General features: G+C 34.3%; 1 protein-coding gene across 1 annotated transcript in view; it reads right to left on the bottom strand.

The window, feature by feature from the left end:
• The window catches only part of LOC132546531 (inositol 1,4,5-trisphosphate receptor-like), a 111,149-nt gene that overhangs the window by 48,887 nt on the left and 40,935 nt on the right, over positions 1 to 21,327 (bottom strand). Inside the window, exons 10-24 of the mRNA XM_060210250.1 lie at positions 20,714 to 20,871; positions 20,279 to 20,378; positions 19,763 to 19,923; positions 18,952 to 19,105; positions 18,548 to 18,700; positions 15,188 to 15,360; positions 13,811 to 13,930; positions 11,678 to 11,896; positions 11,421 to 11,516; positions 10,103 to 10,258; positions 8,477 to 8,503; positions 6,675 to 6,825; positions 4,888 to 5,047; positions 4,208 to 4,317; positions 142 to 250 (exon numbers count right to left, since the gene is read on the bottom strand). Coding sequence (XP_060066233.1) covers positions 142 to 250; positions 4,208 to 4,317; positions 4,888 to 5,047; positions 6,675 to 6,825; positions 8,477 to 8,503; positions 10,103 to 10,258; positions 11,421 to 11,516; positions 11,678 to 11,896; positions 13,811 to 13,930; positions 15,188 to 15,360; positions 18,548 to 18,700; positions 18,952 to 19,105; positions 19,763 to 19,923; positions 20,279 to 20,378; positions 20,714 to 20,871 — 2,047 coding nt within the window. The remainder of the gene's footprint in view (positions 1 to 141; positions 251 to 4,207; positions 4,318 to 4,887; positions 5,048 to 6,674; positions 6,826 to 8,476; positions 8,504 to 10,102; positions 10,259 to 11,420; positions 11,517 to 11,677; positions 11,897 to 13,810; positions 13,931 to 15,187; positions 15,361 to 18,547; positions 18,701 to 18,951; positions 19,106 to 19,762; positions 19,924 to 20,278; positions 20,379 to 20,713; positions 20,872 to 21,327) is intronic.

The following is a 21,327-nucleotide window of genomic DNA, read 5'->3' as shown; positions in this document are numbered from 1 at the left end:
TATGTAATATACACTATACAACTGGGATAATGTACAGACTCACAACAATGATAATGGGATGCAAAAATAAAAAATTTAGTATGACACTGGGTTATATACGGGTGGTGCCAACAGACAGCCATTCTTTTAAACTAAACCCACTGAGCTCATCCTCATCGCTGCTGTTGATCCAGGGTTGTTGTTCAATTTGACTTTTGAACATGGAGAGAATCCAAGTTAAACGGTAGTCCAAACGTACATGCATTAAATACTGAAAAAGATGAACAGGGAACATACAGGGCACACACAGATAAATACATATGGAAGTAGCAACTGCTACTAGGTTGATTGATAGTAATTAGGGTAGGTCCCAGACGCTACCAATACAGTGTAGGTTATTAAAGTTCAATCTACATACTATGTTATAAGTAGATTACTGCTCAGGCAAACATACTCTCAAATGAATCGCCATGCTGTTAGTGTAACTAGATTAGAATCCAATCAATGCATCAGAATTTTTATGATGCCCCTGTTGATCATATCAGAAGATCTGGTATTAATGCTTTGATCATACTGTAACGATTACAATATTCAAATTATCACTTAACATTTTGAAAGCAGTTACAAATAACATTCAAAATGTTTTTCATTAACACTGAATTTTTTTAAAAACAAAATCCAAAATGCAAATCAACCCAAATGCACAACGTAATGTGATTTTAAATGATCATGTTAATTCCAGACCCACCATATAAGGAAACAACAAAAGGCACTAATAATGAGGCAGACATTGGTTCTCTATACATGGTGTATCCAGAGTTTGCCTACTACCACCAGCTGTTGTATGTGTAAGCAGTAGTACAGCTGTGACTTTGCGTGCACGGTGACAGGAATCAGGATCATCTATCTACTACAGAACACCCACTCCACTAGTGTACCTTATATACTGTGGGTTTTAATAGCTGTGAGGCAGTCTTACACTGGGTTATTTCCCTTGTGATATTCTGTCATTTCTTGTTCTTTAACATTCTTTTTTATTAATTTTCCACGAGGGATGAGGGAGACGGGATGATGCTAACAAACTCTTAAAACTAGTACACCCAGATTTATTGAGTTATGTTTATTCACAAAATCAAGTGTCTGCAAAATGGCGATTTTTAAGGAGCCCCACAAAGACCTATGATTTTACAGTATTTTCAAGCTTTTCCGATACTTCAATAAAAACCAATTTGCTAAAGTGAAACTTCCCTATTTACCCTGCAATACATGTACACCCATGTGACCAAGATTAAATTTCTGATTTAAAGTAAGGGATGATCCTATTACAAGGTAATGAAAAATCACTGTATTTATCCAGCAAAAATACCAAGCCAGGTTATAGGCCAACCCTTGTATATTGCTTTTGCTTTCTCATTGTCTTGTGATAAGACCACCCACTGACTCAAAACTAACAATATGCTGCTTTGCTGGAACAAAAGTTCATATATCAAAACCAGCAGAAGATTACTCTTCCACTGGTTGTGTTATAAGAACTTCTATTCTACCGATATTACCAATCTGAAGCGAATGTTCTGAAATAAGCTGCTTTGCTGACTTCAAAACTGTTTACACTTGAATCTAAAACATTACACATGAATCTAAAACAGTTTCAAAGATTTAGCTAACTTTAATGCCTTTCTGGTAAAAAAAGAGGATGTGTAAGGTAGGACAGAGATTTCATGAAGAATCTATCCTTATGAGGCACAGCTATCATAACCCTGATAATCAGGTGAAGTGGGTAATAATAGATAAATGTTAGTTGTTACTATTTAATAACAGGCAACATTAAGTATGGGTTTACAAAGACAAGCTTTGTGAGGTAAAACTTCTTCAAAGCATCAGAATTGTGGCTTTAAAATCAAAACAAAATTTCAAATTTTTTTTTAAAATTCTTTTCAAAATCAACTGCACTGTTGCAAAACATAGAACAGCAAGAAAGAAAACTGTATCTGAAAGAAAAATAAACAGTGTTTAGTATACAAAAGTCTGGGTCCATGCCGTTAAAATTCCAGACCACCAATCAACAAGGCAAACCAATCGCCCCCAACCGGCCACCTTACAAATAGTATCAAGACCACTTAAAGTCCATTACCGTCCTCATCCCGTAAAACATTGTTCTCGTCAAATTCTCCTTTGAAAATGGACAGAAGGCATGTGATACGATAATCCAGTCGCACATCAGTTATAAACTGGAAAGAAAATACAACATGGATGTATACCAACTTTACCATATGTTCTAACAGTGTAAACAACCAATACTACAGACCACCTATTCCAAATAACTTGGTTTCAAACTTAATCCAAATTTTAGTATTTTGACTGGCCTTTCTTAGATGACATTGCCGGCTACTGAAACGCGTTCAAAGATATTATGGAAATTAATCTGATATTTGATATTCTGGAATAAGAAAGAAAACAAATTAAGAAGAAAAGGCTCTAACCATGCAAGTAACATAATACAGCTATTCAGCTATCACTACCCCTAACCCAACCACTACCACCATAACCCGGAAAATGTTTTTTCCTCCTACATGTATTATATAAAAATCATAACCCATTCCTCCTTTATATATCAAATAATTCTTTTTACAGCAGCCTTCCAAAACCCTTCCTATACTGAACAGTTCACACAAAATTAGTCAGCTCCACCCCTCCTCCTTTATTTTTACTGTTCTTGCTAAATTTATCTACCTCACCCCACTCTACCTCATTTCTATTTTTTGAATATCGTAGTTTATCAAGAACAAGTTTACCTCACCATCTCCATTTCTTTTTAACAGTTTTTCAAATTTAACGTCGTATGTCTTACCTGTTGAAAGGGATAACTACTATTTGGTGTTCTATAAACATCAATGGTGCATCATCAAATCAGTGTTAATTAATTAGTAGTAACATTGATTACAAAAACATATCAAAAACTCTTGTGCAACATATTTAAAAGAACTATATTTCCAACAGCTAAATTGTGAAGAATCTATACATTAAAACACATTTGATTATCTACAATAAACTATATACATGTATATTTAAATGCTTAACTATTACCTACACTAAGTACAGTGTACAATTAAATGCTCTAGCTAATCAACACTGAATACTTCATAATTATGTAAATGTACTTCCAACTACTGACACAACCAAATTTTCCAGAAGTATGATTAATAAAAGCAAGGAAGATAACAAATTTCTAATAAAATACTAAATTGTTATTTCTTTCTCTTTCTTTTTTCTTCTTTTGTTTTTTTCTTTTGTGCAAACATAAAATAGTCCATCAGGCTTTTTTAACCAGATGTTGGAGTTCTGGATACATTTCAACTGACTGAGACTCCACTTATTGTGGAGTTCTTCATGACTGTTGTCAAAGAACCAGGCAATTGAGAGATGGGATTGAAATGATCAACAATTCTTTTGAACATCAGAACTACAATAGAGAGGAGATTTTGACCAATTTCTTTAAACCAGCGGAACACATTTTCAGATTATCTATGAACACATCGTTTAATCAATGGTTGTGCTTTGTTGACAAGACATAGCCGTAAACATTATTGTAATATTTTTACTCATCCTAAATTGTCGCAATATCTGTTCAATACATAGGGTGTGGTTGCCAGGTTTTGAAATCTCTGCCGTACCTTCCTTACCATGGAAACTAACATTCAACTTGTTGTTGGCAATAGAATGTTATTTCCATTTTTCAGACTTGCCTGTGTGCTGGAGATATTATCTAGGAGTTTTAAACTACTTTTACTATCTGTGGAGTGCATCCAACAAATTCTCAAGGTAATTGTGGTACAAAATTGGACTCAGTAGCCAATCAAAAAATGGTCATTTGTTTGTACTCTATAATCAAGCTATAACCATATATTTTATCAGGACATCCTGGCATGTCGCTAAATTTTGTAAAAATTGTGAACTTAGGTTATATTTCACATTTATTTCATTATTGTGTAAATATACATGACATAGCAGCTTACTGCTCCAACCAGTATATCATAATAATGCTGCAACTTCAGGAAGAACCATGTGATTAAATTTTATCAATTTTTTTTCAGGAAATTGCTTTTAAATTATTTATCTAAGAGGGCATATCAGCTTTATCATTTCGTCATTAGCTGTAGATACACCAACTTGCCAAGTTCACACAGGTGTTGTACATATAAATGTCCATGTCTGCAGGGTACAGACTTACCTTTAGTATTTCAATGATTTTTAGCTTGGTGTCCATAACAAGAGTATCAGCCTCGGCTGCATCACCATTGCCTCGTGTGGAGATCACATTGGAAATAGCTTTATCAGGACCTGTTCAATACAAAATTCTCTATCAATATCTTATTGGGTATCACTATGCTAAAGTCTCACTTTCTATCCATATCACATTGGATGAGGCATTATCAGACCTGTTCATAACAACATTCTCTATTATCAAGACATTATTTGGAATAGCTTGTCAGGGCCTTGTCAATACAAAATTCTTTCAGGACTTAACATTCACTGGACATAATATTGTCAGAGCTTGGTCAGTATAAAAATTTCTATTCATATCACATTTGAGACAGCTTTGGATGTTTTGCAGAATTTACTGTTCACATAGATGTTAAATAATTTTTCAATTGACACCAAGGGGGGAAATAATCAGGATGAATAAGAGAAAGTAACATGTTCCATATTATGAGAGTGGTTTACAACTGTGTTTCACTTAACAGGAATGTCTTCAATTGCAGTGTCCTGTCTATCTCTCAATATTAGGCTGTCATGAAAAAAACCAAATAGTTTAGCAAAAAGGGGCAGTGATTTCAAAAATATTGACAAAAGGGATGAAATCAGATTTATGTATAATATTATAAATCTATATCTAAGAAATCTGGTTACCATGGTCACTGAGGGAGACAGGTTGCCTCACTTTACCAACACCGTGTATTTCCTTCTCTGGTGCAAAATCCAGGATGTTGAGAAGAGTTTTGGTAAGGCGGAGGAGATTACTGAATGAGTAAAATCCAAAGTAGATCAGTTGCTTAGCCAAATTCACCACCTAAAACAGGAAATTGTAAAGTCGGTTCACCATAGTAAATTAAGAACTTGTGGTCAAATTCACCACCTAAAACAGGAAAATGTAAAGTCAGTTCACCATACTATATCAGGAAGTTGTGAAGTCAGTTCACTATACTATGTCAGAAAGATGTGGTCAAATTCACCACCTAAAACAGGAAAATGTACAGTCAGTTCACCATACTATGTCAGGAAGTTGTTAAGTCAGTTCACTATACTATGTCAGAAAGATGTGGTCAAAAGCACCACCTAAAACAGGAAAATGTAAAGTCAGTTCACCATACTATATCAGGAAGTTGTGAAGTCAGTTCACTATACTATGTCAGAAAGATGTGGTCAAATGCACCACCTAAAACAGGAAAATGTAAAGTCAGTTCACCATACTATATCAGGAAGTTGTGAAGTCAGTTCACTATACTATGTCAGAAAGATGTGGTCAAATTCACCACCTAAAACAGGAAAATGTACAGTCAGTTCACCATACTATGTCAGGAAGTTGTAAAGTTAGTTCACTATACTATGTCAGAAAGTTGTGACTACATTCACCACCTAAAACAGGAAAATGCTAAATATAAAATCAGAAAGTTGGATTCAATTCATCCCAATAAAACAGGAAGTGATATCATCAATTCACTACACCAAAACAGGAAGTGGTATAGTCAATTTCCAACTTTAAAACAGGAAGTGATATTATCAATTCACTACACCAAAACAGAAAGTGGTATAGTCAATTCCAACTTTAAATCAGGGACTCATACAGCCAATTCATCCCAATAAAACAGGAAGTGATATTATCAATTCACTACACCAAAACAGGAAGTGGTATAGTCAATTCCAACTTTAAAACAGGAAATCATACAGCCAATTCATCACAGTAAAACTAAAACAAGAAGTGGCACAAATAATTCACCACCCTAAATCAGAGAGTGGTTGTCAATTCACATCCAAGACAGGAAGTGGTAGTCAATTCACATCACCAAGACAGGAAGTGGTTGTCAATTCACATCACCAAGACAGGAAGTGGTAGTCAATTCACATCCAAGACAGGAAGTGGTAGTCAATTCACATTACCAAAACAGGAAGTGGTAGTCAATTCACATTACCAAAACAGGAAGTGGTAGTCAATTCACATTACCAAAACAGGAAGTGGTAGTCAATTCACATTACCAAAACAGGAAGTGGTAGTCAATTCACATCACCAAAACAGGAAGTGGTATTGCATATACAGATAACTGTCACAATAAAACAGAATACTGTTCAGTAAATTCACTAGACTAAAACAAGACTTAAAAGTTGTACAGTATAGGAAATCCATAACACTCAAAGAGAGGTGGTATACCCAATTCACAACACTAAAACAAGAAGCAGCAGATCAATTGAAGACACTAAAATGGGAAACAGAATAATTAATTGAAGACTAACAAGAATGAAAACATTGTCAGTTGCTATAATGTATGCTGTCAGATGTGATAATAACATACCACATGCAACTACTCAAGACTCGTCAATTTGATGTAAGCTGAGATCCTTTTCAATTCATGAATTGAAAAGGACTTAAAGCATAACAGAATCAAAAAGTTTTAAAGCTTCAAGGAAATGAAAATCCTCACCTCAAATGTGAGTTTGTTTTGTTTTCTGTCAACAAAGGCACCTTCTTGGGTGACAACATTAAATAGGTAGTCTTCTACAAAGAGGATGGTACGAGAGAATCGAGGTTTCACCTTCTCCTTCTCAGGATCTTTTCCAATGTTGGACTCATAACTAAGAAAATGAAAAAAATATATGTTTTTTAAAAATAAGAAAATTTGCACTATGAAGAATTATGCTAAGCATAAAGCTATTGAGGAACAATTGAGTTTGAAACCAGGCAAGATTCAATAAAATCCAGTTATTTCTTCAAACAAATCCAAGATCCTCACTGAAAGCAAAGTTTTAGGTGGGCTCTATCAAACATGAGTGAATAATTTATTAAATGGTGGATATTTTCTGAGGGTCAAAAACATCACATAACAAAACAAATCAACATCTACACTTGATAGAAATATACAATTTCAATGTATATATCACATAATCTTCTACAATATGACAGAATTACCATCACATTAATCAACTTCTAAAATATGACACTAGAAAACTATCACAATATGGAAGAGTTTAGGGTTACAAGCCTTGATTTGATACAAGAAACGATGAATTGTCAGCCTACTTACAGTATACTTGACAATCTACTGTGAAACTACTAACAGCAGTAAGACACCAAGGCAATGTTGGCAGGTGTGATATTGTTAGTAAACATGTACAAAACTTCACAAAATAGCAAATAGTCCAATTGTTAAAGAAAAAACACTTATTTTGAAATCATGTTCGAAGCTTTTTGAGGTTCTAATATAAATCATGATTTCTTAACATATAAAAAAATTCAAGATAACTTGAAATTGAGAATATGGATAAAATGAACACAATTATTAACTAGGACTACTGTTAAGGAAGAAAAGGGTAATATGATGGTTCAGTCAGGATAAATTTAACAAACTTCAGCAATTCTGAACACTTTAAACACTGAAATTAATGGTCGTGTTTCTTTTGTTCAGGAATTAAAATGATACATAATTAAAAAACACATACAAATACAATGAATACACATACATACTTGTGTACCTACTCTCATGCTGACCATATAAAATTCCAATCTAGAGCATTATCAGAATCAATAGCTGCAGTATTTTTATATCTATTCCTTTGTACATAGGAAATAGACTGACATCACACAGGAAGATAATGGCAATTTACGAAGGGGAGGTAATTCAAAACGAAGATATTTTAACTGGGTGTAAGGTTTATAACAGTAGATTTAATTAGTTTCAACTGTGATAAAGTACAGTGTAGACAATGGTGAAGAGTTATCATAGAAAGTAGACAAGTCTGCTTAACAATGATCCCATAGAATCAGAGGATGCTCCAAAACAAGGTATGTCCTCACACTAATTTAATTTCGAACCATTTTATTTCATTGCAGTCATTGCCATAAAAACAAGAGGACATGACCAGATAACAATTTTGAATCGATTTGGCATGAAACTCCCAATATCTTATTTTACTGGTGACGTCAACTTTCTTGCCGCAAAATTTGATGATTTGTACAGATAATGTTTATGAATTTCAAATTAAATAGGCCTGGGCTCATTGGTAAGAAAAGATTGGATTGGTCAATGCCTGGAGCAGTAAATGCCAACTCCTTAAACGAAGAGCATCATTTCACAAAAATCAATTTGGAAAAAATTCAACGAAGTCTTTAAACGTTTCATTCAAGCTGAAGAAGAAGCAGCATTTACGCTCACAACTTAAATGTATTTTGTCAATAGGAGTGAAGCAAGTTATTGGGTGGAGCATGTGTTTTGTCCATGCTACCTACTTCTCTGACTTCCATGTACTATCATATCTGAAATATTAAGATGCATTCTTCATCAAACTTACAGCATCAGCATTTATGTGTAGAACTGATTATGATGGACACCACTTTTTGTTGTTTATAAATTGTTGCCACAAATTTTATCTACGATGATGCAACAACATGTTTGAGACCTGTCACACATCATCCAACACAACTGCTGTAAATCACCTTGCCCAAGGTCACAATACTAAACAAGAGACCTTTAGAGCAAGCAATATATAGAGAGAGCAATATTCAATATAAAGGTTTTAGGCTAAGCTTTTAAAGTTTCATTAAAAAGAAATTGTGACATTGACAACAGTAAGCCAGTGTCAATATATGCATACCATCAAAACTGTCATTCTATACTAATAATTCTTACCAAGTCATTTCCATAGGAAAATAAATAATGTTTTGCTCATAAACGCAATTTTCCTATCAAAACTATAGTCAACCTTACCTCCTTCAAAGTCATGAAATTCACAATTTTCGCAAAGCACCTTAAAACTCTTCCAAACATGAAAAGCATTTGATTCTACCATATCTGGGTATTGGGAGAAAGATTTTTGAAATTTGAGTCAATCTGAACCTTTTTGGTCCTGTCCCTCAGTCCCTTGGGGTCAGCCAAAATCAGTATATGCATAACATCAAGCTGTCATCCATTGCTCATAATTCTAACCATGTTTGAAATATTTCCATTGGAAATCAAACAAATAATACTAAAAATGTACTTTTCTTATAATAACTAAAGTAAACTTTACCCCCTGCCCAAGGGGAAATGTGAGACCATGGTCTCCAAGGTTTTTCCATTTATTAAGAGCATTTGATTCTGGGTGTTGAAAAAAAGATTTTTGAAAAGCTGAGTCAATTTTACCCCTTTTGGCATGGCCCCTCAGGTCCCTCAGGCCCCTGCATGCTGGGGACCATATAATTCTTTATTTTGGTTCATTTTTGGCCTGGGAAAGTTTTGCAAAATTTCAATGAAATTGGTTAAGGGGTTTTTGAAAAGAAGCAAAAAATGTTGAAAGTTTACAGATGCATGATGCCAAACAAAACTATGTGCATACATCTCAGATTTCACACGGTACGCTGATGCTTTCTGCTTACTGAGCTATTGCAGAAGTCAGTGTGTAACCAACAAAGTACACTAACTGTCCCTATATTATCACAACACCTTACTCCAAAAATCTCTTTTGTATACATGTTGTCTAGGTCACAGTGTATTACTTATGAGGATGTTTCATTGTAAATCTCATCTAGTTTAAACCTTTTAGTTATATAATGAAAAACCTATGTTGGTTAGTAGGTGCTACATGAAACATCACTTTGATAAATTAATTATCAAAATCATCATTAACAACTTCATGATTGTGATGATGACACTTCAAAATACTCACAAATTATTTTCCAACTTAATGTCTGGTTTGTTCTTTTAATGATGTCTGATAAATGTGTGAATAAGGATTGATCAAAGTTCATTTAGCCTTTGTTTTCTTGTCAGTACTACTGGAAGCTTATACCACCAGTGTTTGGACCTATTGAGTAATACAAATTAGAACACTACCACAAAATTTTCCCGTACATGTTGGCCACAGTTTTGATACTTACTCCTCGATTGAGATCTGCGTGGGGATCTCGGACCACAGTCTGGCATACTTGACCGGTTTAATGATTTCCTGTGGATCCCTATCTACATGCATGTGTAACATCAATCTACAGAATGAGGCACGCAGGTCATAAGGCAGAACCTCATCAGAGACACACCTGTAAAGAATTGTCACCAAATTATTCCATCATCTAGGAATGAAGCACAACAACCATAACACACTTACTGGAGAATCCATTCTTTATCAATTTACCCAAAAACCCACGTAATATGCACAGGTTTTCTTTTTTGAGAAAAATAATGTCCAAAGTGGGATGTGTGCACATTTAGTAGCCAAATGATAATCTTTGGAAACACTCACATAGTTACATCTTATTCTCCTTCAAGTCATATATCGCAACAAATTAGTAGCCATGTCTGTTTTCATGTGTAGTGGTGGAAGTTAGCTATCGCTTGCATATACAGATTTTGGGCCTCAATTTATGTAAGCTCGTGTGTTGACGATTTGACAGCGAGACATGCAAGAAAACTTGACTTGCAGGAAGTGTAATTACATGGTTTGGTCATAAATAAGTAGATAATGACTGGTACCTGTTTTCAACACTGAAAACAGGCCTAGTGTGAAGACAAGTGTTTGTAAACGTAAGATAAAGAAATATGGCTTAATTGGGCAGGTAAGTGAATGATAAAGCGTAACTTGTCTGATGTCAAAGAAAACAAACAAAAAGTGCAGAAGCATTAGGCAGTATAGTCACTTGTATAGTACCTATAATTTAATAATTAAAATTGAATTTTTAAGAAAATATTTTCAAGTTTGGACTTACTAATATCTTTGGTCTGACATATGAGGTGAATATTCTGAGAAAGATTTCTTTGTTCCTGGAGATTGATTTTGACTGAATTTTTGGTGTGTGCATTATGCAAGTAGAAGGAATTTTTACTATTTTCAACCCAAAATGTACCTGCACACATTACGTAGGTGAGCATATCACATGGGTTTTTACAGTAAAACTCAAATGGAAAACAAATCTATATCAACACCAATATATTAGAATGATATCTTAATTGATACAAACTTACATAAGAATGAGATTTATCAATTCAAAGCTTAAACGAGAATTATATCTAAATCTATACAAAGATGGCATAAGAAGCAGACCTATATCACTACAAAGCCTGATGTAATTTCATACCAATGTGACATAGAAATAAGACATAAATCAATATATAGGTAAAACCCAAGAATCTGATCAGTATGTCAATACAACACTTACTTGAATATCTTATCTATATCAATATATATGTAAATGTAAAACTTACCTGAGGATCAGATCTATATCCAATTGTTTAGAGAGAGCATTGATGGCTATGTACTGTCTGTCCAGACACATGTGAGAAAACAGATCTAATTGGTGTCTAAAAAAAGATAAAAATGATGTCACAATAACAACTGACGATATTATTAAGGAGCATGAAAACAGACACTCAGACAATTGAAAACATTAATATCGAGAAAAGTTTATGCAAAGCAATGAAACAATACAAGTTCTGTTAATTTTTTATCAAGCCTCTGTTACCTGTAATACACTAAGATGTCCTGGTCCTCAGAGTTCTCACCAAGGCCCTGAGATTCTGCTGCGGTCTCTGCTAGCTCACGTATACTCTTGGTCTTCTTGCCAAGATCCCAAATAAGCATGACCTCCTCCACCTCCTCAATAGTGACAATTGGTTCAGGAGCCGACGTGCCATCTGGGTTCTCTACTTCCATTTCCACTTCCATCTGAGTCTTCTCTAGTCTGTTGTATCAAAAATTTAAAACATTGCAGTCATGTATTTCATATCTAGTCTCTTTTATTGAAGTAGAATTCATTGGATCTTTAAAAACAAGTGAATACTTTTTCTTTCATGAATACTTCTCAGTTCATGTTATCTAGTTTTCTTTGTTAATCATACCATTTCATAACTAAGTGATTTATTCTCATAAATCTGTTCAGAGTTTTTCTCAATTTAAAAACAAAGTGTTTAAACTGAAATTCATTAAAATCATTGGCTTAAATATGAGCAAAGTCCACTAGAGATGGTTGTGAATGATGCATCACTCTCCTGATCCTTATTTTGAAAGAAATATAATAAAATACAAATCTAACAGGATGTTTAAATATGAATCGATGGATGGGCCTACTGATAAACACCTAATTTTCTCTACTATGTGATGGAAACATGACAGTTATCTATTGCTGTGACAACGATACAGTGTTAAGTAAATATTCCTTCCTCCACCTCAAACAACAGACACAAATACAACACTTTTGTACATAGATATCAAGTTAATGTGACACAAATACAGCATTTTATATCCATAATTCCAAGATTTGAAGTGACAATCAATGGTTGTTTTCCTCTTTCTTTCTTTTCCTCTTGCAAAAACTTGTTAAAAGCAAAAAAAAAACAAAAAACAAAAACAGATTTCCCAACACTGAAGCATGAGTGTGAATTATCTCCTTTCGACACAGTGAGAAATACATAATATAATAACAATATGCCATCGCCCGCAAGAAGGTAAACTTTTACCCTTTTTGGCTGTTTGACCTTGTAGATGGTTACAGGAAACAAATAATATTTGATTAGTGTATCAATATCTACATGTAGAACAAAAACAAAAGAGTAACATCCGTCCTTTCTTCTTTCAATCACTATGTTTTGATAAATATCTTAACAAATACCCTTTTCAGTTTAATATCCAGTAAATTAAAATTGTTATCATTAAATTCATCACCAGAATATAAATGGAATAGCTTACTTTAGATATTTTTAAAACAAGAACTCCACTATTCAGTTTCAATAAATAGGAATATTACCTTGAAGTCGATAAACTATTCAAGTCTTTTTTTTTCTTGGATTTTTATAAAATGAAAAAAAAATTGCCATCTTTTATTACATGTAATAAATGGATTCAGATGTTCTTATCAACATAAGCTGTGAATAATATGTCTTCAATTTAAACAGGTCATTAACCAATCAACCCATTATTGATATCCAGTGATAATGCAGACTATCACTCTCTGCACTCTTGGAAAATTTCATGTCAAAATTGAATGTTCCAAGTGCAACACCTTATGTACATCAAACAAATCTTGAGGTCATATATTGGTGTAATGTACTGTCTCTGAAGTTGGAAGTCTTACTTTGAAGATTACAAATTAGCATACCAGTCTGTGAATGGTCAGGTTTTTTTCTCCTGAAATCTAGACAAATTAAATCACTTCCTTTGTGACATCAATTTTGCCAGAAAATGTATCAGTGGTGCAGGAAATGAATCAGTGGTGCAGAAAGTGAAAGTGATCATAACCCCTTGAATGACAAGGATGCAATTTACCTGTTCTTTATCTAATCAACAAATGTATCTGGTCTCTCGTTAATTTACAATTACACCTTGATATAAGTTATCGATCAATCTACCTGGTCTCTAGGTAATTAACAAATCTACCTGGGTCTCGAGGTAATTAACAAATCTACCTTGTCCCTGAAGTGATTTACAACTGTACTTGGTCTCTAAATAACAATCAAATCTTCCTGATTTCTTGGTAATTAATAAATCTATCTGACTTCTAAGGAATTAATAACTGAACCTAATATGTTAACTGACAACTCTACCTGATCAATGACTAATCAATAGATCTGCCTGGTCTCTAGAAGAATTAATAATATACCTGGTCTCTATTAAGATGTCCTGGTTCTCCTCACTTAGAAGACAGTTACAAATGAGGTATTGGGTGGCTGCTATAGCCTGGTTATTTGATACACACAGCACATACAGGTAGTCCAGGAACCTACAAAAATACACAACAAGGTTTACATCCTGAAAATCAGCAGGTTTTCTTCCACTAGAACATGCCACCACAATGTCAAAAATTTGACATGAGCCTCTTTGCGGAGGACATGAATCTTTAGGCAGTGCACTGTACCATTATCCTGTGATCTCTTTCATAAAGGAATTATGAGTCAGCAGCTTTTTTTAAACTTTTAAAGGAATGCTATCAATCAAGCAATATGTAAGGTTTTTGTCTAATGGCTGAAAATGAGCCTTGGATTTTTTCACGACATTCCAAAACAAAAAGAGTTCTGCTTCTCTGCCCTCATGTTTTACCAAGATGGAACAGAAAGGTGTCTACTGTTGCTTAATGTTTTCAAGCTGATAAACACAGCACATAACTAGTTTAAGAAGGTCAGTTGTAAGACATAAGATCAATAGCAAGGCCTATTTGTCTGGTTTATAAATTTGATTTTATGAATATGAGAAAAACATGAAATATTTCACAGGAAATTGTAAGATGTGAAGACACAAATATATGCTCTCACCTTTCAATAATCCGGCAATAGAATTGTTATTAAAATGTGTAAATGACTTTTTCATAAGACAGAATAATTGTCATATTACTATGTCATAACATTAATTGTTTCATCATTGGCATATGTACAAAAATAACTAATCCACATCCGGTACAGTGGTGACATGTGCTATAAGGCCTATAACAACATGAAGAACTTCAATGTGAACAACAACTAATACTGAAAGGATTGATCAAACAACACATCTTTTCATTGAAATAAGCAAAGAATCGTAACATGTCAACATAATCATCGCTATTAATAAAGTACTTAACATTGATGTAACAATTAAAATATCTCACGTAAGATGCTATAAGATGTTTATATCACACTGTTTCCCGTATTACTGTCCATAAACATCCACCAGAAATTACATAATTAAATGCTAATTTACGTGATCAACAGTGCTGTAAGACTGAAGTTCTCCACAATGTTGTAGATACAGTCTTAATCTTGCTGATACCTAATAAAAATACATTTAGAGATACTGCATTTGAAGTATCTTGTGTTCAAGTCTAATTTTGTGATTATCATCAATTGCATTTACTCACTTGAAAGACACTTCCCTCCCCACTCCCCCTTTTTTTTTAATTGTTTTTATCTTATTTATTTCATTATCATTGTTTTATTATTGCTATTATTAATTAGAAGCAGAGATCATAACAGATTGACCACCTACATTGAGAAGGAAATTTTACCTGGGTTTTTTGTTTTTTCTGACCAAACTGACGAATGTCACAATCTCCTGCTTGGTGATGTGCTTCTCCAACAATTTTCTGTTGTTGTTCAGTAAAGCTGTTATAGTTTCCTCTGCTAAAACATCATATCCTATTTGTTTCTGCATAAATGCAAAGTATTTTGCAACATACTCCTGCAAAAATTGAAAATTTTTTAATCAAAACATACTTTTAATCAATGGGAATAATACAAAGTTTACAAAGTTAAAAATTTCAAAACATACCAAAAAGAAGACAGCTTCTTCTATTTGAGATAATAAACATAAAATTGTAGCTGAGGGTTCAGATTTCTATCTTTTTTCTGAATATGCAAGGTCGTATCAAGACAGACTAATTCCTTTTTCAGATATATTACAAGGCTACTTGTATAAAATTACTCCCTATTACTCCTCAAAATGTCTTGTTTAACATACTGTAAACCAACTTATTTTCATGTGAGATTTATTTTTGCATAATTGCTGTGAGGTAGTTTCAATCACAGGAACAGCAAGCCTTTACATGAAAACTTTGGTTTATGTTCTGAGTCAACCATCAATACATCTCATGAAATATGATTTTATGAATAAAAGGTAATTTACATACGGCAATAACCTCATCAACTTTAATTTACTTTAAAATAAAGCAAGAAGCAAACGAATACTTTACAAGCCAGTCAGGACTGATAATAATGTTAAATTGGACTTGGTATTCAGTAAAACTAGATCAAATATCATTCTTACCTTGTATAAATGCTAGTTCAATAAGAGAAGAGTATCAGTGAAACTGATGCTACCCAAATAGCTTAAATGAAAGAAAAGTTATGGTCTAGGCACAATAGGTTTTACAAAGGGCAATAACTCTACCATTAAGTATTTGGCACAATGCACATCAAGTATGAACAATGTATACACCAAGTTTCAATGACGAAAAAACAGCCTCACATCAACTTTGAAAGATCTGGCGAGATAGATAAGCAGCAAAGCACCTACAGATAACACCAAAGAGGGACACTGGGCAGAGCTCCAAATTGGGAGATGTGGGTTAATTTGGCAAAGACTGGTTTTCCCTGAAACAGTCCAAACAAACCTATGCCAAGATATCCTAATCACAGCAAGGGAAGAAAATGGTCATGACAGAGTTAACTGTCCCTAGGGAGGAGTGATGTCAAGAGGCATACAAGTGTAAATAGGGAAAGTATGCCAGTCTTGCTGATGACATGAGAGCAAAGGGATGGAGTGTGTGGGTCTTCCCAGTAATTATGGGATGCGAGGTCTTCCTACATCCTAGCTTAAATGCAAGCAAATTGAATGCTCATGACACAAAATTATAGAAAAAGGCGATTACTCTGAAATTTATGGGTTTCAGGCATGGATTTTGGTACAATGTACATCTTCTAAGAATTATCAATGTATGCATCATGTTTCATTATCCAAGTTTAAAAGCAGGCAAAATTATGCTCAGGACACAAAATGTAACAAAGGACAATAACTCTGTAATTAAGGATTTGTGGGCCCAAACATGGGTACACTGCACATTGTCTTTGTATGATCAATGTGTACACATGCGTATGAAAACGAAGTGAACACATTCATTTTTGCAATACAATCACGTTGAAACTTCTCCAAACTGTCCATGCATTAATAACATGACTCTGATATAATTGAACTCATTCCGTTCTGTACATTACATCAATCACTCCGTATACTTTCAGCATTTTCACTTAACATGTCTATGTAAAGTGAAGCAAGTGATACTTGTATACATGATGCAACTTTATTATAAATGAAATCTGCACCTATCGACCCACTATCAGGCAACAACACTCACATATGGCTTGATCTAGCCCCAGTCAGAAGGTCGGCTTATCTGAAAGAACTAGCATACCAACTGATATATTTGATGAATAGGTGTTTTTGTTAAGCAGTACAAACAAGAGACCCAAGGTGCCTGCATCACTCTCCTGACTTATTTAGCTATACAGAAATAATGAATTACAAATAATTTCTGATATAGTTTCCCTATTAGGTCCCAGTCTAGTGGTCAAACAGAAGTCATATACACTATTCATAAAAATTGATTCAGACAAAAGTTTGATAATACCGCTGTACAGAACAAAGATTTATAAGAACTTTTATTTCTCTGAATAGCCCCTACTCCTCCTGCCCCTAAAATGATTCCCCTTCACCCAAGAATACTCAAGACCCATATGGGCAATATCCATTTATACCTACAGGAGGAGTAGGATTTTAAAGAACTTGAAAAATTTCATCTCTGGCCCCTGCCCCTCCAGCCCCTTGTGACAAGAACCAATTTTTATACAATTGGGTTACTCTTCCCCGAAAGATGCTACTTACAAATTTGGTCAAAAACTGTTCAAAAAGTATTTTATTTTGGTAAAAAATAACAGATGGACCCTGAAAAATAAACAGACAACAACCACTGCTCCATGGCTAAGCTCACCGATTATTCGAACCAAGTGAGCTAAAAATTGTGGCTTTCTAATTCTACATCAATACTTATTTTCAGCTTCAATGAAATCATCAAAGAACTTGCTAGAAATGGTTTCATGTTGTCAATTGAGGCAACTATATATATTGTTTATCATCTTCCTATGATAATGTAGGTATTGTGTACAAAGCCTACCAATAACAAGTATGTGCCATGGTGCAAAGCTTGCAACTGTCAGCACAGATGCTGATTTCACAGTCCACTGGTCGTAACTTGGGTCTTGATCACTCAGGTAAGGCCGGTTTTCAGCAGTATTTTGAGTCTATTTCAATCACAAAATCTAGTTGGTATTTGGAAAAGAGAGGGATCAGTACATTTTGTTCAGGTTTCAAGACGTAATTGGTTTTGATCAGGATTGGTTTTGGGAAGTTGCACTGTAGCGATATTTGGATAAATACTTACCAAGTACAGGCTCTATACATCATGTGTTATCAGTCATTACTAATCTGGCAGTTGATGACTCACACTAAAATTGGACAGACAGAACTGAAAACTGGTCCTAAATATCTGGATTTAAGGCTGTAAATTGCAAAATTAAATTGCCGCGAAAAGTCGGTTTACTTTCAAAACACGAAAATAAGTTGGTTTACAGTATATTGCTTCAACATAAAACACTGAAGACAGATCAATTACCAATAAAAAAAACCAGTTTAAAACAGCCAATACTGTAAATGTATGTAATCTGGCACAATCAAATTTAAGCAAATATGTATGCTTGCAGTACAATTACTTTATCTACTGTATACAAATGATGACAGACATTCTCTTTTGTTTGAGAACAACATCAAACAGAACAGTGTGATGTCAGTTGTCCTTGACCTCGGTCTGGCATACCTGATTTTTCCTGTAATCCTGTTGTGAGAGACGTAGGATATGGTAACAGAGTTTACAGATCTGTCGGATGGGAGCATGACGCTGGTCCGCTAATTCCTCCATCTTCAGCAGGGGTTGAGGCCCACTGAAGGGAGCCTTAAGGATCTGGAACACCTGAGTGATGATTGTATAATCAGTATATTTAGGGTTCAGAAGGTATCAAATCATACAGCTCAATGTTGAAATGATTCATTCAAAAAAGGAACTACAATCAACTTTACCCAGATTGAACCATACATCTGTCTTTTTGACAAATGCTGTTGATAATCTAAAGCACTGCTCATGGAATGTGCACTTATTTACTTCTCTAGTAAAAAATCTTTTGAACAGCTGACAACACAAAAAGAGAAGAGGACCATGCGTACCTGTTTTAGGATGTCCTGTTCTCGGAGTAGCTTCTGTCTCTCCCTGCACTCCTTGGGTTTTGCCATTTCTACTTTGAGAGGGTCACCTCCTGTGTTCTGAGATTCTTGTTGGGTTACGAAATGCAATATATCTGATAACAGCTGTGTTACAAACCTGTCAACCAAACATCAAAGTAATCTCATTAAAAACATATAGCTATTCAAAAAGATCTGCTCAATTTGAAAATTAATGAGACAGTGACCTTAAAGTTGGCGTAAATTTAGCAGAAAATATAATCAATATCTCATGAGGTATGTGACTATAAAAGTATCAATATAACTCTCTTACTAGTTAGTTATTAATCTTGTTTCCATAACTCAAGCTTTGTGACAAGTACAAGAAATGCACTGACTCGCATCTGATCGATGAGCCAAGTATGATATATCAATCAAGACATGTAAGCATCTATCTGATCAAAGAGCCTGGTATGAGATAGCACTACAGAAATGTATAGATACAGAGAGGGTACAAATATATATATCGTAACAAGATACAAACTTTCTGACAGAGATCAAGACAGGATAAAAACTTTGTAAATGAAGATCTCTAGCTTAGAGAAATGAATCAGATACAATATTTTGTAAAATGCACAAAAACATTTGTCACAACAACTTCTTTGTCACTAATACAGGATAAAGACTTTGTGAAAAGAAGATCTTATAACGAGCTATTAAAGAAGGTAAAAGGTACTACCATAGAGAAATTAATCAGATATAATGTTTTGTAAAATGTACAACACCTTTGTCACAACCATTCTTTTATCGCTAATACCTTCTTTCATTCTGTGTGATGCAGCCCTTCTCCAACTTGACAGCAAAGTCTGCCAGTACTCGACTAGCATCATTGGCAAAGTCAAGGTCCCTAACTTCTGATGGTGGAACTGGTACTATAGCAAAAGCCTCACGATCTTCTTTTATCTGGGCACACCCAACCTTGAAATGCCAACAGGAAAATTTTATTTTAACATGATATGTCAAATATTGTGTTCTCGTCATTATATGAAAACATCTTTCTTAAAATTTATCAAGATTATAGAAATTTGTGTTGCTGAAGTCATACAACAGTGGCAATGTGCATGGATCAACAATGCAAACTAGTAAGAATACTTTAAATCTAATATCATAACACTACTATTTAGTTTGAACATTAATTTGTTTTTTAATGACTCAATATAATCAAAGCTTGGTAGACGGATATCATTCAGATTGGATAAGTTCTCCACCAATTACATTTTTTTATTAGAAATATTTTAAAAGTGAATGACTTTCAAAAGAATATCGTTTGTACCTTCTTCATGATGGGTTTATCTTCATCCTTGTCCAGAGGAATGGAGGTGCTATGGACCCAGCTATTGGTGCACAGATGGTGCAGTCGCACAAAAGAGTTCCTGTGGAAACATGGCATAGCACAACAAAGGAATTTAACACATTATTTAGGCTTGTGGCTGAAGAAAAAGTTCTTACAGATAGGAAGAGCATTTAAATGGGACTGATGATCAGTCAGATGGAAACAGCATAAATGATATGGTTGAACCACCATTGAAAAAAATCAGTTATCTATAAGATATTAATGCCTTGTTAATATGCAAACCAAAATCTAATCAGGTGCAGAAGTTTTTGATATAATACTGTGAGGTAAATATGAATCAAAACTGAGAGTGACATTGATTCAGAACCTCCATACTCATTTCAATAGGCAGAGAGTAAGACCATCTGGTTATACCTGGGTACATGCGAGTCTCTGGTCATTGTCGTGGGATCCAGCTCAAAAATGGTGGCCACATCATGGCCATGAGGTACAGATACGAGACAGAAAACTGGTGCAGTGTTTGTACCCCTGAGTTTGTTCCTCATGGTGTCTGGTGCTTGATCTTTGTCGACCTAGACCAAAATAGAGATAAATCTGATGATCTGAACATTTCCTTGTGAATTAACATAGGTATAATATATTAAATAAAACACTTACCTTGTTCCATACATCACAATCTGAAGTCAATATCAAACTTATGTACATCAACATGGAACAATAGTAAATCACCTTATACAAATGTTTGTAATACAGTGTAATACAGGCTACTGTGCACATATTGCAGTCAATCACTATATGCTTTGTATATCCTAGAGGCAGACTTACACCAGTAGGCAGAACTTACCTCAGCAGCTAAGTACTTTACTTCTAAAATATGACTAACTCAGCAGTTAAGTGCTCTCCTGTAGCCAGTGTTAAAAATCTATACAGATTCACTCCTATAGATAAGACCTACCTCTGCAGCTAAGCACTGTTCTGTAGCAAATAATTTTAATCTGTACATACTTACAACCATTAATATGACTTAC

The sequence above is a fragment of the Ylistrum balloti genome, unplaced genomic scaffold (genome assembly GCF_031769215.1).
Source record: "Ylistrum balloti isolate Yb309-2 unplaced genomic scaffold, AGI_CSIRO_Ybal_v1 Utg369894, whole genome shotgun sequence".
In the NCBI taxonomy this organism is placed as follows: Eukaryota; Metazoa; Mollusca; class Bivalvia; order Pectinida; family Pectinidae; genus Ylistrum; species Ylistrum balloti.
Note: the sequence above shows the minus strand (reverse complement) of the source record. Positions and strands in the feature narration are given on the sequence as shown.